General features: G+C 35.5%; 1 protein-coding gene across 5 annotated transcripts in view; it reads right to left on the bottom strand.

The window, feature by feature from the left end:
- STRN3 (striatin 3) overlaps positions 1–27,002 on the bottom strand; it is a 67,444-nt gene that overhangs the window by 38,143 nt on the left and 2,299 nt on the right. For 4 of the 5 annotated variants that reach the window (XM_065635107.1, XM_065635106.1, XM_065635110.1 and 1 more), the window contains exons 2-6: positions 7,880–7,983; positions 3,466–3,539; positions 1,970–2,051; positions 1,490–1,669; positions 887–1,019 (exon numbers count right to left, since the gene is read on the bottom strand). In XM_065635107.1, coding sequence (XP_065491179.1) covers positions 887–1,019; positions 1,490–1,669; positions 1,970–2,051; positions 3,466–3,539; positions 7,880–7,983 — 573 coding nt within the window. The remainder of the gene's footprint in view (positions 1–886; positions 1,020–1,489; positions 1,670–1,969; positions 2,052–3,465; positions 3,540–7,879; positions 7,984–27,002) is intronic. The other variant, XM_065635109.1, reaches the window with a different exon arrangement.

Here is a 27,002-nt window from a genome sequence, read left to right as displayed (position 1 = left end):
CTACTGCCTTAGAACAAAAAAGATTCAGCCGATTAGTTTATTAATCTGTTCACCAGAAGTACAAGTTAATACTAAACGTATGGTGGAAAACCCTTCCTGGCAAGTCACGTTGGGAGATTAAGACTCGTGGCAAGCTGAGCTAACACTGCCAGCTATTTAAGAAAATTTAAAGCAGCCGGAGGGGTCATCATGCTACAGAATACTCTACTGAGCAAAAAGTACTGTCAGTACAACGTCTATAGATCAACCTTTTTACATGAGGAAACCCTAACGACAGGGAGACTCTACCAGTACAGGAGAAGAAACTAAAAAGGGATGGGTAATACAGTCCATCCTACCTAGAAAGGTACTCACAGAATAGGAAACTATAAAGGAAAATAAAACAACAAAACTTAATTGAACCTTAAACAGAAGGTTACTGGAGACAAGCCTCTACTAGGCTCTTAACATATTTAACAAAAAGCTGCATAAAAGGAGGAATTAAACATGCATTTGGCATGGAACTGATTTTTTTTCCTATTACATCATTTAGTTGCTTCTAAGGAATTGCCCCTACTTTCTCCAAAATTCAGAAACTACACATACTGTATTGTGCTAAATTTGCCTCGTAAAGGGATTCAAAGTATGCAGAGAAGCCAAGATGGTCAATTCAGTTCTCTTTCAGCAATTAATTCACATTTGCAAGCAGGCTGGTTGGTCGATTTTAAGTTTTCAAGGTAAGAGATTAACTAAACCAAGAAATTTACCAATAACACATCTGCTTACAGTCCGTTCAGATAACAAAGGTACAACAACAAACATTTTAACATGATGCATCTATAATAATTTGAAACAAGATTTATCTTTTCAAAGAGGATTTCATAGCTACATTAAAAAAAAAAATTACTTTATGTTTCTTATTTATCCGGTGCTTTTCTTTTCCTTCTGCAATATCTTCTATCATGTCGCTCTCTTCTTCTTCATCACTATCATCTGCGTTTTCTAAGAAGTTAAATGTTTCAAGAACATCACCGGAATTCCTACATAAATACATTAACAGAGAATCCGATTTACTTCCTTAAGAGATTTTAGAAGATTAATCAGATCAAATGCAATTGCTACCTAACAGCTTAAGAGCCTTAAAACTAGCAAAACAAGAAATGGTTGTATGAAGAACTTTCTACAGCTGCCTAATTCCTTAATAAAAAACCAATACTCAACAGGATCTTTCCTTAAAATAACAACTCTGAAGTGGTAATACGACAGAAATTCAACTTCAATACTCCATATACTTTCCTGTATATGATATATATGTATAATATACATATATGTATGTAATATAGATACATACATCTCTATGTCTAACCCATTTAAGTTAATTTCATAATCATTTATAGTTAGCTACACACATAGGTGTTCAGCTGAAAGTGCAATGTGAACTGACCAGTACATATCAATAACTGAGTAAAACATACTTTAAGCTTTATGCATTTCTTTTCTCTTCACTTACCTTTTGATTTCCTGTCCCTTTTGTTTTGATGAAGGAGATTCACCCCCATTGAGGATCTGTTCTAAGTTCTTTGTCTCTACTGAACCATTTGGTTCTGAATTGGAGAGCCCAAGCAAAGACCTTACCCGCTGGGAGCGCACATCCAATATTGTGTCTGTATAACCTACTTCCTGAAGATACCTAGATGCATTAAGAGAAGAAAGAAGAAAGCATATTTGAGGGAAAAGGAAAGACATCAGTATTGACTGATAAAAATGAATACCACTATTGTATCATTTATGGAAAAATAAGCTTCATTGCTATCCATCTCACATGGAAAACCTTACACTATATTGCTTAAAGCTCAAGACTACAAAGTCCTGAAAAATGAACCACTATTTGCCCACCTCAATTACTCTGTTTCATAGAGTAAGCATGTATACAGCTCCTCATACTTCGGGGAGAAGTTTGAATACACCAATATTCAGTTATGTTACTTACTGTCTTAGTAACTGTCTGCCTTGCTTCCAGGTCAATTGGCTATTTTGAGGTACTGCAGGAACCTCTGTATCTTTGGTTTCTTCTGAAAGATAACGTGTCAAAGTTGGTTTTTTGTGTTTTGTTGTTGTTTTTACTCAACTTACTTTTTTACAACGTACCAATGAAACTAAAAGCAAACCTTAAAAAAAAGCTATAAATTAGATGCAGTCTTATGCAGTGTTTTTCAATTTTTTTTTAATTCTTTGCTGAAAGCATCAAGTAAATATTTTAGCAGAACAGAATCAGTTAAAAAATCCTGGCCTCTTACATGCAGAAAAGGAACTAGAAAAATATTTAACCTGCACACAAAAGAAAACCTTGCCTTGATCAGCTGAAGTGTTACTGCTTAGAAAACAGGCTATAACTTTTTCGCAAAAAGCAGAGCTGCTTAGAAAGCAACATGGAAAATATAGTTAAAATAAGAGAAGCAGTGACATGTATCAGAATTTGGAGAAAACAAGCATGTCAAGTTTAACATAAATTCCATTAGTTTACTATCAACAATTAAAATCTAGACCCACTGCACTTTTACTGTAACAGACTAGAAAACATGATTCAAACTAATAGTTTATGAATTTTAACATCCAACTTATTTTGCTTTTAAACAGATAGAAAAAAGTCCCACCAATCAAGAAATATGAATTATGATCTCTAGTTCCACTTGAGTATAAATGTACCCAAAATGTGGCACTTCTAAAGCAGAAGAAAACAAACAAAACCAAAAAGGAGGAGTGTGGAATAAAAATCTGCAGGCCATAATTTTAAGGCTCAAATACAGGCCAACAGTGCGACTTCCCGAAGACCTACATTTCAAGAAGTCACATGCAATTCTGCTTATTAAATAGCCCAATGTTGATATGAAAAATGCCTTCTGCTATCTGCAATATTGTGAAGAGCAAAACTGTTATGATCAACTTTATATCTACATTGCGAAATTAGATGCACTCCAGAGCACCAATAAGGATAGCCTATTTTTTCTCTTAGAACTCTTTTCCTTGATTTAGGATAAAAGCAAAAGGTCAACAACATTTTTTCCAGGCTAATGCAGTAAAATTTTTTTTCTTATTCTTTAAAAACTCGCATCCTATAAAAGCATCAAAACCCCCCATATTTCTTATGTTTAGTCTGCGCATAGGCTTTCCTTCTGGATGGATGGCACGATGGCAAAAAAATTATTAAATCCTTCAAGGAGGGTTATTATAAGAAGCAGCAGATTAATAAGGAATTGTGTAACCTTATTTAAAGCTTTCTTCAACATTCAGAGGTCTTTCAAAAAAGGCAAGGTCAATTAATTTTGATTTTCAGATTAAACAATATTTACCCAATACCAAACCTTTCCTAGACATCATCTCTGCAACATACATAAGGGGATGTAGGGGGAAGACTGAAAGCTGCAATAGATTGAACATAGTAAACTTACAACAAATTATACTAAAACAGGCTATTGTAAAAGATACCTGATTCAAAAGTTGGCATTTTCAAGTCACCTTGGTTCAGTTCTGTGCCATATTTTAATTTATGATATTTTGCCCTGAAAAAGCACAAAAATGTTTAACAAATGAGTACACAATGCTTTCATCAAATCAAAACATTCTACTTTCCCATTTAAAACAACCATACTAACACAATACAATTTATACAAATGAAACTGTTGTGGTAATTATTGCATCACACAATTATTTCTAGTCTTTCAAGAACAGTTTTGAGATAACCTGCTTAAAATTATTCACAATTATCAAATAACTTACAGATGAGAGCTTAGTATGTTCTCCAAGAATGAGGATTTTTTCCATGTGTGTCAGCTACTAAAAGAAATCTTGAAAAAACAGTAGGTTCAACTACTTAGCAGAGAATATTTTTTCAGCTGTAGCAGTGTCACAGCTAGCCAATCGCACTACAATGAACGAACCACATATTTGGGACTCCTGCCTATCTGCCACCCTCGATTTCCACTTCAGTTTCTCTCCTGCTCTGTCTATGCTTATGACGGAGATCTTCCCCTCTGCAGAACCACATTAGTGTGCCAGTTTCCCTCAGCACAAGTATTCTCTCACTGATCTTCTCTCATTGACCAGAGGCTTTGCTCCCAGTTCCTGCTCAGTGCCCCTATGCAAACATGACTCGTTCCTTCTCGCCTCCTGATCTCTGATCCCTCAACCTCTCTTCTCCATCACTTTTTAAAAAATCAGTCTTGGTGACACCATTTCCATGCCGGCATGCATGAGCCTTCCAAATCTTAATTTCTACCCAAGTTACCTATCAAAAGGTCTCAGCTCCCTTTACCTCCAGGAATATCACATGAACTACCCTTACCTGTATCCTGGAATTCTCTACCTTTATCCTAGCTAGAACTTTCACAATTTGACTTTTGCTTCATAGATCCTTTGCAAAAAATACTCAAAATCTCACAGACAAGAACTCTAAATGTTCTGCAGCAGAGTCAAGGTGAAAGATCTCTGTAAAAATGTTAGCAGTCACATTTTTAAAAGGCTCTACAAAATACAGCTGTCTTTATAATTCTAAATTAAACATTTGACCAAAGTTTTAAGAATAACTGAACTGTATCTAGCTCCCACCAATTTTAAAGACTACCGTCAAACATGCAACTTCTTGAGAAAAGATACATAATGGAACATACGCTGGACAAAAATAACGACTTTCCAACAAACCACAAATGTGCGAGCTGCTGCTGCATGTTTTTCCAAACTGAAGGTAAAAGTTCATCTCAAATGCTGCCTGATATATTGGATGGTATAGAAGTTTGCCTTCTAAATTATAGAAGTTTCTGCTAAAATTGCAATTAGGAACAGTCTCATTAACAAATGGTCAGTAGATGGCACTATTGACCCTTTATAGTAAGACGAAATGCTGCATTTCATACCAATTACATTGTAATTGAAAAACTGCAAGGCTCTTGAAGACTAAATATTTGCATGACCTGAATCTGACTGACTGCCAATAAAATAAAATCATATTTTTGAAAATTATTTGTGAATGTGTTCGTGTTTCATCCGTGCACTATAAGACTGCCTACCCTAGGTGCTGTCTTTAAACTGAGATACAAAGCTTTGTTCCACATTGTAACAGGGCAGTGTTCCACTAAGCTTTTTTGGTTTTGCTCAGTTCATAAGTGATGCCAATAAACCACTGTAATTGAAAGGCCAGCCTAAATTTGTACCATTTAGAGCTGTGGCAAATACTATTTAGGAGCAGTTGGTTCCATTTTGGAGCTACAATTTCAAAATATTAATTAAAATTCTGCTTTAATTGTTCATTAGAGAAGATGATGTATCCAATCTAAAATTATACCAATGACTAGCCACTACAAATAAGCCAAAATATTGCTGTGTGTAATGAGATCAGTTGTGTCTTTTACATCTGATGCTCAAATTCAATTTTACGGTAAGAAATTGATCTTATTAAATTCTAATAAACTATATATTTGCACACATATTCCTCTCTGTGTTGGAAAACAAACAAGGGACATTATTACATATCTTAAAAATCGCTAACAAGCTACAGTGTTGGTGACCAAGTCAGCAGTGTTACTCCCCCATACCACACAGGAGCTGAATTCTAAAAGAGGCATCTTTTGAATCCTCTGAGTATTGACTTGCTATTCTTCTAAGGCTAGTTTTCCCTGAGTGAAAAATTAAGAGGAAGAAAAACAATGCCTTAAGTTGATTTAACTGCTTGCTGCTATATAACTGTTGAATCCTACCACTCAGCTGCAAGGGTATAAACCAGCAAGGGTATAAACCCCATGAAGTCAAAACACAGCCACAGTTTTACCACCTCAGCAAGTCTTATTAATTTAAGCACAGCACTACGCTGATGAAGCTTGGAGTAGAGTGGCTCAGTGTACACAACAGAAGAAATCTGACTGGGTCTGCAAAGGACCATAAAGGCATATATACTAGCTACAAACAAAAAATGCCAAATATATAACTACTTAAGGCCAAATTTTATTACAAAAAAAATTATACAGAACTAGCAAAATATTCAAGGACATTAAAATAATAAACAACATTTTACTAAGTGTGTTGCATACGCTTAGACATAAATACTAGAAATATCAAGCTATGTTGTAACTACTACTGTGCTTTATTTAATTTTACACACTGATGTCCTGTTTCATACCCTCTTCCTGAGAAAACATGACTGTCATCATTGTCTGAATTAGTTTGTTTCTGACTCCCTATAATCTGATATTTCACTGCATGAAACTTTTTGACAGCATCAGGGATTTAGCAACAAGAGGAGGTGAAAGGGGGTGAGGGGAATCAGGCTCAACACTGAAAATTGCTGTCAACAATTTTCAGATCTGAAATTCTCAGAATTTATCTTGCTTTGGGGCTGGTTTCTTTTCATTAGTTGTGATTCTTCACTCAGAGGAACAATGGCAAAGAAATAACATCTCTTATCATGAACTCTTCCTTCAGTGCAACAACCAAGAAACTAACATACTATCATTCTTGGATGATTTACTGACAAGTCAGTACCTGTTTGCTTTCCTTACTCAATCCATCGTACTTTCGCAATTAGATCCCCTCAAACTAGGGGGCATTTGTAGCAAAAAATAACAGAAAGCTTCCTCATTGCCTCCCACACATTCACCAATCAGCCCTAGAGTTTCAGTTCCTGCTTTTAGCAATCTTCATGAGTATTCTGGCTGGGACTTGAGCAAGGATTTTCCTCTTGAAAAGTATGCACTGTTGGCTTGTACCCACTAGCCGCAAGAACTAAAGCAAACTGTATGTTTGTGCTGTTCTGCTCCTGTTGTATGTATGTTTACAAGTTTCTTGCCCATCAGATGACTTTTGGAATGTCATGGTAAGTCAAATTATAAAGGCAGCTGCCTTTCAGGAGAAAGCAAGACTGAGGTTTCATCGATGCCATTCATCTTCAAATTCTGCATTCTGTTACACGATGTCTTCATACTCCAGCTGTAATTAACTGCCTCTGATTTATCTCAATAAGCAGGCAATCGTCACAGCCTCATGGTGTGCATTTGCAGCAAGTCTCTCTGTGCAGCACGCAAAGAGTTTATTATTGCCAAAATAACCAAAATGTTTTCCTTCAACTTCAGGAAGTTCTTTCTACCCCAGACACTTAGGTCTGCCATAACAGCACATTATTCCTTTGATATGTTCAATGTTCTTTTAAGGAAAAGTATATACACGCCGACGCTTTGCATACTTTTCATCTGCCTTGAATCCAGAGTGACTTGCACATTACCTGTTTGATATAACAATATAACTTTTAGTCTTACTCTGGTTGGAAACCATGAGTTACTTTCCACTTCAAGGACAGGGCTGAATGAAGAAATAGATCCTTTCTGCCGTGACTTCACCAAAAGACACACAATGTGCCGATATGGCTTTCTGTATGAACATATGCTTTTTTCTCGAGCACCTTTATACTGGACACTTCACACAGAGGTAAGCAGCCATCCTCACCAAAACATCTGCTTTTATTATGAAACTAACTAATCAAAGTTACTTCTGTACTAGTCACTTACTCATAGTACTAATTCATAATGCAAAACGTATTTACTCTAGGACAACTAACTTAAAAATGTCCCTACATGTCACTACATTTTGCTACAAAACTACAAGTTTACTCTGGCAGGAATGTTCTCCTCAAATCAAAATAAACGAATAAAGGCTACCTATTTTGTTGCCTGATCCTCAAGATGTTTACACTTTGATTTATCAGAAAACATAGTGCAAAGATGACAAACCATAAAGACAGTTTACATAAAGTGGCATAGAATCATCTAGTAAAGATAGTTCACATAATGTGATGGAATTGCTGTTACTCTATAAAGTCTTCCAGGTCAGATAACAGCTGAACAGTCTGTATACCTACCTTTCTTGTTTTAATGCATATTCTAACATTTTTATTCTTCTCACTAAATCTTTCTTCAAATTTTCTTGACCCTTTCTTTCCCCTTGTAAAAACGCTATCCGAGCCTGAAAATACACACACACACAAAAAAGAGATGAGATTTTATTCCATTCTGTTCCCAAAACAAAGCAATAAAGTCTGCCTAAAAAAAAAAGTACACAAAACTGCAAAACTGTTTTGCATTAATCACTTCTGCCCTAGAGACCAAGTATTCTTTTCTGTTCATAAACGTTGGGGTTTTTGCCTTGAAATAAAGGTATTGAAGTTAGTGTAGTAACTCTAAAAGAAGGCACAAACAACAATCATATTAAACATTTTAACACATGCAAACATTTGTTCATGTGGCATTGTTAGCATAAATTCTCTTATACATTGTCTTCCAAACCCAAAGCTATATTAAAACAGGCACACGGCATACTTTTAAGCAATTTAGCTTTTAATGTCAGTATATTGAACAGATTAAGAAATGGTTACATGACTCCAAACCCAGAATTTACAATTCCATTATACAGGAAACAACTACATTTTACAGATTCACATTTTACTTACTACTGAAAACATCTGAAGGTTAGAATACCACAGGAGAACTGGTTATAGTGTGCTGTTCTATATGGAGAAAAATATTGGTGTGGGCTTTTTTTGTTGTTGTTGTTTTTTTGGGGGGTTTTTTAAGCATCATATTACCCACCTAACTTACAAAGAAGCAATGAAGCTTCCTACTCACCTGTTAACCTAGTAGATAACAATAAATTCAGTAGAACATATAAGCTATCACAACTAGCGCAAAAGGTCTTATGGAAAACTTCAAAGTAGTTGAAAAATAAAGGTAGTAAGTTTGAGAAAAAAAGTAGTTTCTTCACTACAAAGTGAAAGGGCTCATATTTTGCCTTTTGCAAGCCAAAATCCTAGGGAAGACAAAGGAATTTTCAGATGTGAATATAAAATTTAAACAGTTAATGATATTACTGGATTGGTCATCATTACAGGAAACCACAAACTCTTTTGTCATGATTATGACTTCAAACTGACTGAAGTCATAGGGTAGCTTACTCAAGACAGTCAATATAAAATTTTCTTGGAAGAGAGATCTACAAAAACAGAACAAGGACAGTAGAGACCACATAGCTCTACAGAGGTTAGGATCAACACCACAATTTCATTATTAAAGGAGGCACAATTTAAAAAAAAAAAAAAAGGCAGGGGGGGAGTCAGAGCTGTAATTGGCACCTAACTTATCCTTGGAGATTTTTTGAAGTGAGTGGTTGTACATTTTCATCATTCTCAGTGGTAAGAGCCAGAAACTGTCTAACCAGGAGGACAACATACTTGCTTTGCTCCCGTCTCAAGACTAAGTGATATCACCATATAAAACTACACACATCAGCCCTGATTTTACTCCCTCTGGCCTTCTGCTCAATGGTAAACCAAATTAAAACATGTCCTTTTCACCTTGCATTAGCTAATGATTTAATCCATTAAAATTTAAAATCCTAGTGAGAACAAGGCAGTTATGAGTATTTCAGTCTAAAGTCTGTCATGAAAGCACTCTCAACTAAACACTGCCACTTGGTGAGAAAAAGTAATGTACCAAACAGTGCAAGGTAATAGACAAGGAAAAAAAATACAACCTTTGTAAACATTGCACAGCTATTTCAAGATAAAAGGTAGAGACCAAGATCCAGAATCAGCTGTTTTAAACAGTGGGCTCCCAATGGAAGGAGATGGAGGCAGCTGAGCAACTCAACAACTATACTCAACTGCGCCACTTAAGATTCTAAAAAATACTATCAAACTGACTCTAATCCAACAGAAGTTTAGCAGCCTTCTGAAGAAAACTACAATTATACATAATTTGCACTGTTCCAGTATCTAAGGCAGCAAATTCCCAGACAATTTCAAAAGCCCAACTTGTTATCCCAGTTTTCACTAGTCAAGGATAAGACAACAAAAAGTAAACAGTGTCCTTACACAAATAAAAAAATTACACACAAAATAGTTACAAAAGTAGTGGTTTGGTGGTGTCATTTTTTGTTTGGTTGGTTTTGGATTTTTTTGTTTGGTTGGTTTTTTGTTAAGTAAGGTTATCAAATCTCTTATGCTCTTTGACTGGAATGCAGTTCTCAACTCTTTCCAAAACTCAGGTCTTCTGTAAGTGATAGTCTTCACTCCTTCTATTAGTCTTGTTTCTTTGGCCTGCACCGTTTTACAACTGTTTGAGAAATCCTAGTTGCCAGATACAACTGTTTGGCCTTATTTCATTCTCAGTTTGCTAATAATGAAGAGAAAAATAATACAGCTGCAATCATACACAGAGGGAGGCATCTGCCTCCTACATGCTCACAGCTGAACTACATCCCCCTTATGGAAATACTTCTGAAGTCCTTGGCCAAGCAGAATCAAACCTCCATATTTACTAGGTATTCCCTAGATCTCATACGTTTCAACCAGAGAGATTAATGAGCTAAGTGATCTCGAGAATTAATATAATACAGTAATAATGTTATAAAATTAAAACCAAAGAAAACCCAAAAATCCACAGTACAAAAAAGCCCTCAAAAATCTTTACATACAACAGTATTTATACACAATCTTCACAAGGTTCAAAAGGTTGAACTGAAAGGTTGCCACACACACACTTTGTAGTTGGGTTTTTGACATTTTTGTCAATACTAGCAGACTTTTTAGCATCACTTTCTGTAATTGCTTCTATACATATTTGACTGATTTTAGGCATTTTTTTTTTCTTTTTTTCCTCCATTGTAACAGTCACATGGCTAAAATGTAACAGAAGTTATCTATGCAAATGTTAAGAGCTTAATGTTTAGAAACACAGAAAATCAATTTAGACTTTGGGAACACTTAGTCATCAAGACCCTCAATACAAAATCAAGAACAAGATCACTGCAGATTTGCTGAATAAATTACATTAACTGACTTGCTTTCTCACATTTTGAACTGAGAAATGAGGTGTGTCAAAACTATCACGACTTATTTCATGACTATGAGCCCTAAAAATTAACACACAATTTCCCACACCAACTTTTTTGAAAAGTAGTAAATCTCAAGTTCAATAAAAACAGATAAAGTAAACAGATCAGCCTCCCTCAGGGCTGTTGTACTAACTTAGGTTCTGTATACAAACACTTAAGAAATGCTCTCTACATAATACAACTTCCTCAATCTTTAGATACTCCCTACCTTTGAAACAATTCTTGGGATAGCTAGATTTGATATGATTTACAACTAAATTGATGATTAAAGACTTACTGGCACTAAAATTGGGAAACAAAACGGCACAGAACAACCTTCCCTCCCCTCTCAGTTACAACAGAGTTCTTTCCATTGTCTTAAACCAATTTGTAAGCCCCCAGGCTGATACTAAGAGGAGCAATCCTCCTCCTAGTTCTGTTCCCTCTACTATGCTGACTTAGCTGCTTTGCTGCCACACATTAAAACTACTGAGGAAATAATTATATTTATTTTTTTTCTCAGCTCTGAATTACATCAGTTTCCTGATCCTACTCTGTATAGTCATGGGAGTACTTTGGCACAAGGGATGCAAACAGGATACTGAAGTACCAGCTCCCTTCAGTGACAACATGGTCTTAGATCAGCCTAAACTGACCATGATATCACAATCTGCATGCCCAGAACACAAGAGTTGCAAAAACAAGAGTAGAGAGACTAAGAAAGTCAAATACAAGACAAGTCTTAACTCTTTTGAATTATAAATTCAATCAAAGTGTATTTTTAGAAGTGCATCAGCCACTTAAGGGGGAGAAAGCATGTTCTTTTACAGAACACGTATAAAACACTAGTTCTGTAAACAAAAATATGGCCTCCCATTGCTTTAAAAAAAATCCCCTTGAATTGCGTACAGATTCTGTTAGAATATTTTTTTTCCCCACAGATATGGTTAGGCTTCAGATTCTTCAAACGAGCTCAATGAGAAGCTTCTACTGGTCTGTGCATTTTCATATTTACGGTATTTTCATAGATCTCTGAGATCCACTACCTTCCTTTCTACAAAATTCAGTGACATTTGATAACTCTGAGCTCGCTCTACACCTTGGCCCTCAGCTGTAAGAGTACCACCACATGAACTTGCCCAGTTTTATTATGAAAGTGAATTCAGGGAGCTCTGAGAAGCAGTTAGAGTGACAGATACTTTGTATTTGTGCAAGGATGCATGAAATAAGGCCTGAAACTAGGCAAGATAGAAAACAAGGATAAAAAGAATTACTGAACAGCTACTTGAATAGCATGGATTCCAAGTAAAAGAATTGTCTGAGGTTAAAAAACTACTGAATGCACATATAAAAGGGGATGAATAAAGAATTCCAACATCTAATATTACAGACTTTGTAAACTTAATATTGTTTTAATGGCGTGCTGCATTTCAGATATACATGCACTACATTTGTAGTTGGAAGGGTTTTTATCTTTTAAATAGGAAGTCTGACCATGTGCAATCCAGGCAATAGTCTTTCACCCAAACTCCAAGATCTCAAATAAGAAACTGAAGTTTTACTTGAATGGTAAGAATTAGTAAATCTCTGATTACACTGATACTCCACATCCCTAGAGTGCAATTACACTGCTTAATCAAAGCATAACAGATTTAAAAAGTAGTTGACTAGAGAACTTCAACAGAACTTTAAATTATTAAAAATACTGCATTTCACATAGACGTTGATAAATCAAAATTAAAAAGAAAAAATGTCTTCTGAGAAGAAAATAAGGATTTTTTGGTCCTTTAAAAAAAAAAACCTTGAAAGAAAGGTCCTAAAACTTAAGAATTATTGCTCTGCATTTCATACAGCACTACCCATTATAGCAGCATTCATATTAAAACCGCATTTTATTGCTTGAACTACACAGAAAAGACAACCTTTACATTGAGCAAACATATTTCTCTTAGCCATTGAGGACAAAGGAGGGAAGTTATTACAGCATTTGGGGCAGGTAAAATTGAATATGCAACCTAAAGGCTATACAATAACTACACATAGGATTTTATGGTCTTATTTTATTAATAAATCCTGATATGTAGTATTTGAAATATTCGTCCAACTTCTCAAACATATCAAAGGGGAAAAGAGGCATGAAACCTGAATGGTAAAGCAGGTAAGACTGATTAAAGGACTTATCTTAGGCTGTTGAAACACCAACACTTTCCAATACAATCAAACTATCAAATTCTAATGGATTTAGCAATACAGGAACACACTCTGTGAGTATACTTTCTTTCCATTTCGGTTGCAAATACTGTTAACTCTCAGATTCTAGAAGTGTATTTCGAAACTATTCAACTCCATGTAAAGCAATGCTAGCTGCAATGCAACGCTTGTGTTTTGTTTTTCTAAAGTCCATTCAGACTTCTAGAAGGAAGGAAGGAAAGGCTGCAGTATTTTTGAAAGAAATGGAACACACTGAAGCAGCTTGAATATACATACCCAGTGCACACATAAGTGTTTGTTTATCCTACCAGGGCATGTCACAAAACTCAAACCAATAGTAAGATCATGTATTTTTTAAACATTTTGTTTTAATCACAAGATTACTGTCACACACAAAGACTAACCTAATCTTCATTTTTAGATGCTTATTATGGCAAAGATGAAGCAGAACACTGTTTTTGTAAACTAAAAAATACTGGGGAGGTGGAAGATTTGACTCATAACAGGAATTTAAGAGTGGACACACCTGTATAGCCACTAATGTTCTAGTTCCTGTTCATAGAAGGGAAACTGAACATAAGAGGAGAAGCCTTCAGTTTTCAACACACAGTCTGAAACTTCATCTCATTGAGGACATCTAAACCATCATACATGTAAAAGTATTAAGCATTTAGAAGAGTTTTCTGTAATCTTATAGACCTGATTAGATCTATACATTTATTACAATTAATCCTTAAACTGTCAGCTCAGGACCGAAGATATCTTGACTGCTTTATATACAATATTTATAAAATAAAAATAAATATCAATCTTCGTTTTGCCAATTAATGTCTCAGGCAAGATTCTCCCTCTAGTATGCTGTGCAGTGAGACAGGTGTCACTGGTCATACCAGGATCATACACGTTTCAAAGATACACCACTTCTAAAGCTCCTGTATAATTAAAAAATAAAAATAAAAATCAGAAGACTTAAATTCGAAACACCAACTCTTGTATGTTAGCCTTTACTTCATAAAAAGTGGGAAAAAAATTGATAACTAGTTAAGACTAGTGAACATTTGAAAAACGTTTGCAAATAAGGAAGATAATTTCCTGCACAATCTTATGAATAGTCAGTTAAATATCAGGTCAGTAACTACTGCACTTAAAGGAGCAATGGTATTAAGATGTCTCCTGAAAGTTCTCTTTTTATAGGTCTTACCCATTTGAGCTGGTGATCACATCTTGCTCAACTGATACTTTTCCAAAGACTCATCTGGTAACTTTCTGACCACTTTTCAAAAGCAATTCCCAACCATTAAAAAAGTGACATCCTTGAGCAACTGTCCCACAAAAGTGGTAGACACAAGAAACCCAGCTGGCTCTAAGGAGGAACCTGGCAGATTAATGACACAACTGACAGATCCAAGAGAATTTACTCATTCATAAGTCACCTTCAGCCCTGCAATGGGTATGGCAAAGACCAGGTTTGCAAAACTCTCTCCTTCCCTGAATCTGTCCTTCCTCTTTTTCACTACCACCATATCACTCCCAGCCATTCAAATTCAAAAGTTTGCTTCTTTTCACTCCAGGGCCAAGTACTGTCGAGTTTCATCAGTTACAAAAAATCCAGCCTTAAATTTCCTCATCTCCTACACTAGGGTCAAACTTCTAAGCCACAACTTAAACTCAGTATAAGATTACCTTCATTCTGTCACTATTCCTTACTAGATTTTTTTAATAGAATCATTTTTTTCTTGTGCTAGGATTTTTATAGCCACTGTCCTAACCAACACAGTATTTAGGAATACTAGATCAGCAAAACTCATACAACTCGTGGATGTGTTTTTAAAGACTAACACCCTCTAAATTTCATAATCTGGAAACTAAGTAAACCAGTTGCCCATAGACTTCTATCCAGTACACAGAAGTCAGCAGCAGAAAAAAAAAAGTCAATTGAGACTACAAGTCCCCAAAAAGTTAGAAGCCACTAAAAATGAAAGATTCAACCTCTGTTATGAAGAGCACTCTCCTCAAAGACTAAGACACACATCTAAGAATTGGAAATTAAATAAAACAATTTTTTTGGAATTACAGATATAAGTCTCTTAGACGTTTATAATTCATTGACCATTCCTGTACTTGAGTGCTCCTTATGCAACAACAGGCTTCTTAAATTTTGTTGCAGTTAAAAACTTAAAAATACTGAGCACAGTTCAATTTATAAAAAAGTTTTTCTTCTCAATCTCAGTCCCAGAGGCAATGCTTCAGAAAAGTAAGTTCCTGCCTACGAATTTTTAAAGGAACGGTCATCTTTCTGGAAGAAGATTCTATTCTGTAAGACTGAATTATTACATTAACTTCAGGAAGAGTGAAGCTGAGCTGGTCATTATCATCAACATACTGTAAGAGAACTACTAAAATGCTCTACGACACAGTGTCAGAATATCAGCCACTGTCGCTACATGCCAGGTCTTCTTCCCATACACCTGATAATTTCTGCAAGCATTTTATTTTAGCATCATAAAGACTCCTCCATTAGGAATTGTGCATTTTCCTATGCACCCCACATGCAAATTATCAAGAACATGAGCAATCTAAGCAGATCCAAGATCCAGAAAATTAAACAGCCATGTTTAATAACAATTATATAAATTAATATAAATTTATTTATATTTAAATTCATTATATATAAATTTATTATATAATAATTGATAATTATGTTTAATCGACTGACAGTTAACAGGAATGCTTGGAGGTACTAGATCACCTAACCAGACACAAATGCTCATTTTGGCCTCAAACGCTCACTCGTTTCTACCTCCAAGTTATTTTACCTTCACCAACATCAATAAAATTCTACTGAAAAATCATACTCTTTCCATTCAAACATCAAATTGAATGTCATCACTCAAGACAATTAAATAGCCAAGTAAAACATAAGCGGCAATTTCTTACTACTTTAAAACACTTACTACTCTCTGAAGAGTCTGGATAGCATAATTTGAACTGCATTCCTTTAGCAGGTTGAATGATCTATGAAACATGTTTGAATACAAGCTCCCAAAACTCTGAGACAGTCATGTTTTTAACAATAATTTAAGAAAGCTCTCCAAACAAAAGTAAATTAAACTAAGTTCTCTTTACAATTAGGATTGTTTGAAAACATAAGTATCCATCCTCAAGAAAGTATGTACTTCCTAAAGATCAAGTCATGTAAAATAAAACAAAGAATCCCACATCTATTTTCTTAACTGACTTGCTATGGGACTTTAATTAGTTTCACATCAGATTTTCCTATATAAAATAAGAGCATTACTGTTCTGTGTCTTTTACAGAAAAAAGTTAATACAAGATGTTAAATAGTTTTACATATCAACATATGGCCACCTTCAATGGGACTACAGAAAACTGCAAGAACCCGAGTTATGCAGTTTAATCTGCCGATACATAGTTTGGTCAATGCCAAAATTCAACAAAATTTATCCTACATTCATCTCCAGTCAGTGTTTCTTTATTGAACCACCTAGCAGGTCTCTGCCACAATATTCACAACTGTACGAACAAAGTTAGCTTCTGTTCATGTCCAAAATGGATTGCTGCTGAAAGCCTCTCACGTACATTAACAAATGAAGCACGAGGAGTATACCAAAAAACAAAAAACACCAAAAAAAACCCCAGCCAAATAAACAAACAAAAACAACCCCACACCACAAACAAACACCACCGCCACAAAGCTCCCAAATTTCTTTATCATTCAACACAGCAGAGCTTGAGAGCATCTACCTAAACAATTCAGTTTCCTTAACATGTCTTCCACAGGCCTCATACATTTGCTGTCTCAATAGGTTTTATAAAGTCACACACTCTTTCATAAAATATTGGGAATAAATAGAGGACATAATAAACATCCTGTGTTTTTGCAGACTCAATGTTACATTCTTCCTTTGCCACATACAACAGCCAAAAATTAATATTTTTTTCACAGATGAAAAGAAATTCTTATTAGACTACAGTTTGGCAAGAAATTATTGAAGTTTTGCATTTTTAAATCAATTAAGTCATGGCACTTTCCAAATGTCTGTGCTGAAAAAAGCCACAACACAATTGCAACACCATTGTCAAAAGCTGAACTCTTGCCAAAAATACCAGCTATCAACTGTTAAGTGCTCCCTCCCCCAATTAACAAGACTGTATACAGAATTTCCTATGTGAACTTTCTATTTTGGAACATTTTGTACATTATTCTGGCATGAAATGCTTAAGGGAAGCAAGGCTTGTGAGCAGTATCTTCTCTTTGGACAAACTAATGAAAACAGACACAGACAACTTGCGGATAAGCTGGAGTCCCATCACCAGGTTTGATAAGCAACAGCGAAATACACCGCAACCACATATTAGATTCTGTTTTAACCACTTGAGAAACATTCTTGATCATCACAGGTATGACACCACAGTAACGCAAGTGTTCTGAAGACATTTAGCCTCTAAAGTACTTCTCTGCCCAGACCCAAGATCTCATATATATTTACCCAAACCACAATAATCTGAGATTCAAAATAAACTCTTGAACATGCTTGTGTCTTCTCTATATATTACTGAAATACAGACATAACAGTGCTATAGACAGGTCTGCAATTTACACGTGGTGCTATGTAATGGTACCAGCTTACAGCACAAACTGATTGCAAAATGCAGACTAAAGTGCAGTGCAACCAGAACAATTTTAAGAGAACTTCTTAAAGAAAGGTCAGGATTATTTTGCAATTGGGAGTCTTAGAATTTACACTACAGGGTTCTTGAACATTTTCTTCTGATTTTAATTTTTCAACAACAGCTTCTAGCCCTGGAGAGGCATATGCAACAAACCACCAACAAGCTGCTAAGCTACTGTACTTTGATACTGGCTATCAGTAATCTAATTAGGTCTCTACTTTAGTTAATAGATGAAAAGGTCATTGTCTTTCTTAGCAGAAACTAGCTACATTGAGCACACTTCACCTATTACAGTACAGATAGCCCTGGCTTCCTTTTCATTTAAGACAGCCATTCAATACTGTGAATACACTAGATTAATCTACAGTACTCTCATGATCAAATTCCTGCTTACTACTGCAGTTTTCTCTGTAATTGGATTGGAAAACACAAAGCCAAAAGAGTGATACTGAAAATAAGCAAACTATGCATTCGTGTGGCTGTATGCACTTATATACTCACACATATTTTACAGGAATTTAATTTGGAGAATATGCTTTTTCTATCCAAAGTAGACAATACACACCACTTTTTATTCGAATTCATAAAATTAAGAGATACGTGTGACTTTAAGTCAAGGTGCTGAAGACCTAGTTTAACAGAAGAGTAGTGCAGTTAACTAGTAATACACCTATAAAATCTCTGTCTTCCAACAGGAAAACAATAGTCCTCTGGTTTCTCTAACAGGATAACTGGAGTGGAGGAATCTTAGAAAGCATGTTTTCGAACTAACAATGATGCAAACTAAAATTATTTAAAAGACAATAAGATGAATTAAAGCAGTCTGACATTTAGAAAGGCCATATTTCAATCCGTTACCTTCATATTGAATCAAATATTTGACTTGAGATTTAAAAGACAAACAAAAAACCCCACACCACAAAACACCTCACACAACAAAGCAGAAAGAAAGAAATCACCTAGCTCCCTAAGCAGCTTATTCCAAGGGTCCAATTCTTCACTTAAGCATGATGCCTTAGGAAAAAGCATGGAAAAAAAACCCCAACAAACAGGTAAACTCAATAGCAGTAGATTAGACTACAGAGTAATAGATGGTTTATTTTGAATCCATTTATATTCTGTGTCTTCATGTAGAAAGGCTTCATAATTTTTCATTGTACAAAAATTATTTCAGTATGTTTTACACTTGTTGCCTGATTATTTCTTTGGCTGTTGTACACACATACACAAAAAGCAGTTACCCAACTTCACACATATCTCTGTCACACTACATACAGCCCCCTCATTGGGATAATTTTTTTCTTTAAGGTGAAATTCCAGTCTGCTGTGTCATAATCCTTAAACTAAATAGTTTTCTACTTTAAATTAGAAAGCATCTGAATACATATAAAACCCATAGAGGCACCTAATAAGGCTCTCTCAGACTACTTTTTGATTAAACTGAATTATAAATGGATCACTCTTCCCCTCAAATTGTTCTTATTTCAAATTTTCAGCATTGTTTTCAAAATTACCGCTAAAGAATGGGACATTATATTGCAATGTTGACCTTGCCAGTTCTGCACAGATCACAAGACAGAAATCGCTTCCCAATTTCTATATTTATAGCTCCCACTTATAAGGCTACAGACCATTTAAGGGTTTTATGATTTTATTTTAGCGGGAAACTCACAGTAGTCCTGGAGGAAAGCAACTCAGCACATTTGTTTCAGCACAAGATCATCCTCAGATGCAGTTTCTCATTTTGTCACTATCATTTATATTTTCTACATTTCTCCTAAATGCATGAACCTTGCAAATAACATCTTTTAAAAATCAGAAAATAGTTACCCACGTCAGCCCATTTCTATCTAAAAAGATTCATGTACAGTCTTTAGAACTGGTGGGCATTTTTTGGAACTCATCTAAGCTAGTGAAAAATGTTTTCTTTGCAAGAAAGTCACCACTACAGCCCGTAAGACTAATTATACACTGACAGTAGCACCAAAACATAGTATTTCGATTTGATAAGATTGAAAATATCTTTACTGCCAGCATCACAATACCGGCGCATCATTCCATTAAGATAAAGTTACACTGTTAAGTTATACAGCTAATATGAGGTGTCACAGCTAAAGCTTCATTAGACACTTAATACTAAACAGAACTAAGAATATTAAGCTCATTCTCTTTATTATTAGCAGCTGTAGTACAAGACCACAGAAATCAGAGTGAAGTTGTACACTTTGTAGTGTGGCAGCTCCTTACAATCACTATAGAGTGGAAAGGGAAGGAAAAATTGCAGGATGGCAAACATCCTCAAGAACGTACACTTCCTTTCCAAAACTAGGAACATCTATTTATTATTTAGGAATACAGAAGGCGGAAGTATAACCTGCAGCAGACTGTGAACACAGTGACCTGAACTGACCTACACTGTTCCAGTGATGAACACTCATGTCAGCGTTCATCAGCTGCAGGTCAGTAACACACATTCACAAGCAACAGACAGAAGAGAGCAAAAACTATTGAAGTGTTAGAACTAGAATACAAGAAGCCATCTAGATACACATAAAAGAATACAGTATTACAGAGCTTGAAGAGCTCTGCATCATTAAGGCAACGTTGACAATAACAAGATCAAATACAATCAAGTTCATAGAAATAGAAGTTATGAAAAACGAAAGAGTAAGACAGTTAAGATGCAAGTGTACAATGTAAAGCATTTTAAGGGAGGCATCACAGAAAGTTGATGAGGAATGGGTATTTTGCACCTCCTAAATGTTAATCCAGCCTCCTGGCACAGAATAGTGCCAGCGTTCTCTGATTTACACCACGTCAGAGAGTTAATACAGCCAGTAGTCCCGCCTTCTACCAAGTCAACTATACGAATCTTGCTAAAGCTATGATAGAGAATAGGTCTTCTAAAATTTGTAAACATGTTTATATGTTCTCCTTGAATACTGAGAGTTCTGTTTGTGCAAGCAGGATCTTCTTCCTTTCCCAGGGCCTCAAGGTGTATCACAGGAATCCGTTCCTGCACCCTGGGGTCCGGGAGTTAAAGCACCTTATGCTCAAAGAAAGCAAACCATTTTAGTTTCACAGCTCTTGAATTGCAAAATGTTTTAAAGGGTTGAACTCATCTGGCTTGTTACCACTTCTTATCTACTTTAATATACTGTGATATTTGAAATAAAAGCAAATGTACAGAAGCTGTCTGCCGCTAAACTGAGCATCAAGCAAAAGATCATAGTATTCACCTGGAAAACTGTATTTTGAGATTAAAATTATTTCACATAGAAACAAACCACAGTTTTGAGTTAAATACTACAATCAAGCACTCTCCAGCTTCTTACAGTGGTCACTGGTATGAAGCCAAGAGGTTTGGTTTTGGTTTGTTTGTTTTGCTTTTTCTTCTAGAAGGATTATTATAGGATCATCAACCTCAAATTTGGTAGCAGCTAAGGAGTGATCATATTTTGGGTTAAGAGAAATTAAGGTGAGCAAATGGAAGAAATTTTATAGCAAGTGATCCATTAAAAAAAAAAAAAAAGGAAACAGAATCAGAACTTAAGGCATCTGGCATTTCTTAAGTTCATTCCCTATTTCAGGATCAGCGTTAAGAGAAGCACAGTTTTTCAGACTGTTACAGCCAACATATGCAGGATTTTTCAACACAAACATGCATAATACCTTCTAAAAAGGCTAAGAATGCAGTAACATTAAATGGAAATTTATCCTGAACCCATAAAAATGTATTTTTACTCTTAATTGCTTAGCAGTACATTACTTCTAATCAGCCTCTTTAATAAAAATCCTCAAGTGGCAGCAAAAACTACAGACTGCTTGAATTCACACTGTAGGTTCAGGACTGGCCCTGAAGAACAGCCAACTTCATAATTAGCTCTTAGTACCTGTTGGACTTCCACAGAAGAAAGAAGAAGAGATTGTTAAACTCAATATCCTGCCAAGCAATTGCTTAGGATAATTCAAGAACAGTCTGAGCGACAAAAAAATAATCAGAGATGCAAACAAAGCTCTGGCAGATAATACACTTGTCTCGAAGATTTGATAAATCAGTGGAAGATCCAACTTCTCTAGCCACTCTCTTCATTAATTAGGAAAGAGAAATCATCATCACTTTCTCCCAGGTTCTTAAATGACAAATGAAGAACACCCACCACTGTCTTAAAAACCTAGTTTCACTATGAAATAAATCATTATACCACCAGATATTTGACCACCCAACAAAACCTCCCCAAAGTGAAATTTCTCAAAGAGCCATTAAATATGCATAGGTGTGATGGCAATGAAACTAAAAAATAAAATGCATGCCCAGTGTTATATAATTTATCTGCCACATACTTTTAGGCTGTGTCTAAAAGAAAACCTCACCAGAGTAACTATTATGAAATAACAGTTCTGTGCATTGCTTCTAAGTAACAGTGACTTTATTGCAAATGATTATTTATGAAAGAACAATTATTGCACAGTAAAAACACTTTTATCCCGAGTGTTGATAGAAGGGAGTTATTTAGGAGCAACATTCCAGAAAAATTACACTATAATACTGATCAATATCTTCCCATACATAAACCTCATAGCTATCTAGGTACTTCCTGTTCAATTTCTACATGGATCTTTAAGTAACTCAATGTCCTGCATTCTTTTATCTGCCTCTGAGGTGAATACTGCAAGAAAATTAAATATAAAAGTAAAAGATTTAAATCAACTGTTTAAAAAATAGAATTGGAGCAATGAGGCATAAACAGAAAGGTGAAAACACTGTTTTTGTGATGAATGCTCTAATACTTTAGAACCAAACATAGTATCTCAATTTTATAGTGAAAGAACTGAAATATTAACAAGGTACCTACCTTCCTTTCGCAGGAGAAAATCTCCTTACTCCCATTTACCTTGAAATATGTCAAGAAATCTCCTAATTTGTGTGCGTATCTTTTAGGGTAAGCTCTGCTATATAGCAGCCGCCTTTTAATTTACAATCAGGTCTTGTCTGTATAGGTTATTCATCCACAAAAAGGAAACAGCTCTGCACATTTTCAATTTGGAAGCCTTGCCAAAAAGCCTACGAGGAACATGGGATTTACCCATCCACATACACACAGAAGAACAGACTTTCAACCTTCAGTAAACAAGAGGCACCTAAACTTCTACCAGAGGCTATCTGTCTCTAACACAGTTGACTAAACAGCTTATGGAAAGCCACAGTAGGGAAACCCTTGATTATGTCTAATTGCCCTCTACCCCAAACAGACAGAACTATCAATTCAGTGCCTTAAAATGCAAGAGGGACTTAACTCTACAAAATATGTAGCTGTTTTTACTATTAGCTTAGCAAATGAATAACAAACAGAAGATTCTGGTTTTTAACTTCTATACATTATGTGAATAAACTTTACTTATTTGTACAAAGACGTACTTTGCATCCCTGCTACAGCAAGCACCTTAACAGCTTGCACAAACAGAAGTTAGCCATTTCAGATGCATATATTACCCACACAACTCATGGCATTTACATGTATCACAAAGAAGAATGTTGGTCAACTTTTTGCAACCTACTTCATTTTATTTTTGGTCAGTGTTAAGTATCCTTTTAGGTTTTTTTAAGGACTGCTTTAGTAGTTAATTAAGCTTACTTTCATAATAAATACTGAGAGATACCTGTAAGACCAAATGAAATTGCAGTTTATCAATTACGCATATTTTTTCCAACTTCAACTATCTAGAATGCAATCAATAAAGAATGCATGTGGTTAAAATACACTGTACTTCTCACAACTGCAGCATCTGCATTTCCTTGCCTGCAACCTTTCCATGTTCTATCACAATTAATGCCCCAATATCCATCAGGGTTTGCTATTTAAGCAAAACAGTATCAAAACAGCACTAAGTGTATTTTCAAACAATCAAACCAAAACATTTCAAAGCTACCTCATTGGTCATGAGAGTACAAGAATGGCTATGTCTGGTCAGACCAACAGACCACCAGCCTCAGTATTCCACTTTACCACAGGCAAACAGGCAGCTCTACGGCAGTAGCACAAAAGCAGAAGAATAAACCTCAGAAAACATTCCAAGTCTCCAAATACTTGTAAATAAAAGTATCCCTAGCTAGAGGTAGTATCTTTGAATTTAGACACTCCCAGAGACTTTTCTTCCATGAACTCATACAAACACTTTTTGACCCAAGAACATCTACAACAGCCCCCTGCACAAAATTCCACTAATTCCTGAAAAGCTAGTTTGTTCTTTTTTTTTTAAATACTTAACTTTATTTCATGCTTCCTCACTGCTGACTGAGACACACTGATTCTTTCCTTGACAAACTCATGACCATTCTACAACCCTCGTAACTGCTTTCACTTCCAATCCATCATCAAAACAAATTATTTGCTTGCCAAAAACAAGGTAAAGTCCATGCTATCAGAAGAATTAATTGCTCCTCCACCTTTAAGAGAGAAACTTTACCAACATTATCCTGCCCAAACAAGCTACATATAGCCAAATATTTCAGGAATTGATTCTTGCTACACTTTGTTAATGCTGAAGCTTTGAAAAATGCTGAAACACTGCACAAGGGTATCCACACTCTGAACATGGTCTCATCTAGTTCATATTAACACATTTGTATATGTTTACAATTATGTGTAAAGTACCTAATTTAGAAAATCGCTTCAAATCTGAAAGATTCCCAGGAAAATATGCTTTTTTTTTGTTTTTTTGTTAAGAATGTCCTATTGGGATGTAATTCTGCATTATTTATGAGGTTCCCAAAGCTCATAAAATTCCTTTAATGAGCTGCTCTCCACTCCTCAGGAGGAAAAAAAAAAAAGAGGAAAAAAGCAGCAAAGCATGCAAGTAAAATCTCTAATCTGTGGGTTGGTTTCTATTTTTTCTTTAAACACTTATGTAAAGAACACAAAATGTTAGATAACAAAATGCTCCCATAATGTCACTAAATAGTTGGGAAAAAGAGCATTTGTAAAATTAGATAAACTAGGAACTTCAGTTGTATGTCACTAAAGCTGTCATTTTATATGCTAGAAAATGCCTTAACAACCATATTAATCTTTATGCACTCGAGTTACTTAAAAGGATCCATACTAGTTATACTGAAATTGTATATACTTTGTTCTGAGTATTTACATTTCTTAATTTTTCTTTCATTAAAACATTTGAAAGTAAAATCTACTGTTAATTCTCTCTCAGCACAATCTTGTGTGATTTTGAAGTATCAGAGAGTACTCAATCTCATTTTTATCTAGTTCAGAAAATGTGAAGAAACTGCACAGTTGAGACCTTTATTTCAGCCAAGCATTATCAGCCTGTAAGCTCCAAAAGAAAGTGGAAGGCTACAGATTTTCCCCCCAAAGTTCTAAGTTTTCCTATGATACTCCTTCTGGACACAAAATCTTGCTTGTCTGAGAGTTTCTCTAGTTCACCTCTAAAGTATTTTCCCATTCACGCTTTTTTTTTTTTTAAATGAGACTACAGAGCCACTTACCTCCTAAAGGAAACAGTTATTTCTAACAAATAAGTAACATCAACCAACATGGGCTTGCTATAACACCTCTGAAGAGTGTAGAAGTCTTAGAAAACATGGACTGAATTTACCTCAGTGTAACAGTTACCAACATCAAGGTCATTACAGTGACAGATCAGAGTTACAGTTACAATTACACAACATTGTTACAGTGAAAATCATTCCTTTAGTTCACAAAACAGATCCATCTTATTACTTCAAGCGATCAACACACTATGCAAGGCCAGACCACCTTCTTTCAACACAGCAGTAGGTAAATGCTTAAAAAATTACTATAGCAGCCAGTACTACAAGTGAAAGGAAAAACCTGTACCATGGTTCAATACTGCACTCCTGATATTTGACATTTCTGTACTTGATACCAATTTGCAGAGAGTTGTCAAATAATCATGGTGCTTCACTTGTGCACACAGACAGAATAGCCATGAACCTGAATAGTTGGAAAGGATAGTGTAAAATTATTAACATTTAAGATTCAAAGTCCGATGTGAAAATAGACTTAAGTCTACAAGAACAGGACTTCTCCAGGTCCAAAGGGTTAAGACCTTGTGTCAGTCATTATGGTTATGGTATAAACCCCAAGGCGATGAAATAACAAGTATTTTAAATTAATCATAAAAATGTGTCCCATAGGTAGAAAAATAGAACAGGCTCATTACAAGATCCAAGAAATAAACTGTTACCACAGATCATCTCTCCCTGCACCAACACCCCATATGCAAAGAGCACTCTTCGGAGGGGTGGACAATTCTTCCAGTCACTTGAACTACACAGGAAACAAAAGCATGTGAGTGGGGAAATCACCCAGAACGCCCATTAATTTCATACTGCAGATAAGGAAGTATCATTCTTTGGAAGAATAAAAGTCATAAATTCAGAACAGGTGAAAAAAAAAAAAATCACGCATATTGCTAAGTCATTTGGTTTTCCACATACTTTTTTAAAAGCATTGTTTGCAAAGCAATTGAGTTAACTTAGAACTTGTAATTGCCAGCACTGAGAAACAATGTGTAGAAAGTTTACTGTCATGCTGAAAGAAGAAATTACCTGCATGAGGAGAGTTGGATCCAAACCATCCAACTCTCATACTTCCACATTAATCTTTTTTCTTTTTTTCCTTTCAACCCAGGAGGCTTCAATCATCAAAAAACTCATACATAGTATAACACAGATTAATAACATTCTCAGCTGTTTCAATGGATAAAACCGTTGTTTGAGGTCCAAACTATTAAGGCTTTACTAGTCACAAAATATACTGGGACTTTATAACTTGAGCTGTAGCACAACAAAAACACGCAGGCCTGGTAAACACATCTCTTCCAAAAATATTCTCAACACATTCCTGTATCAGTCTTCACCACTATACAGGTTGACATTTAAAATCCAAAGGTAATGCCCTCCCCGTCTTCTATCTTAGGCTTCCAAAGTTATAAAAAAACCCCACCCTCGTGCATACGCACTGTGCAATGACTGTGCTGTCTGTCCCATGACCTGGTGTACACATGAGGTACAGTGAATCAACGCACAGATAGCCAGAGTCAGAACTACTACGGTACCTTCAGAAATAAGCAACTGAAACAGTATGGCCAAGTACAACAAACAGCAATTACAAACAAAAGCAGCAGACTTGGCAAGGACACATCACCATGTCTGGAGGCCACAAGAG

The sequence above is a fragment of the Caloenas nicobarica genome, chromosome 5 (assembly GCF_036013445.1).
Source record: "Caloenas nicobarica isolate bCalNic1 chromosome 5, bCalNic1.hap1, whole genome shotgun sequence".
Taxonomy (NCBI): domain Eukaryota; kingdom Metazoa; phylum Chordata; class Aves; order Columbiformes; family Columbidae; genus Caloenas; species Caloenas nicobarica.
The sequence above is the reverse complement of the archived record's forward strand: the minus strand, read 5'-3'. Positions and strand labels throughout refer to the sequence as shown.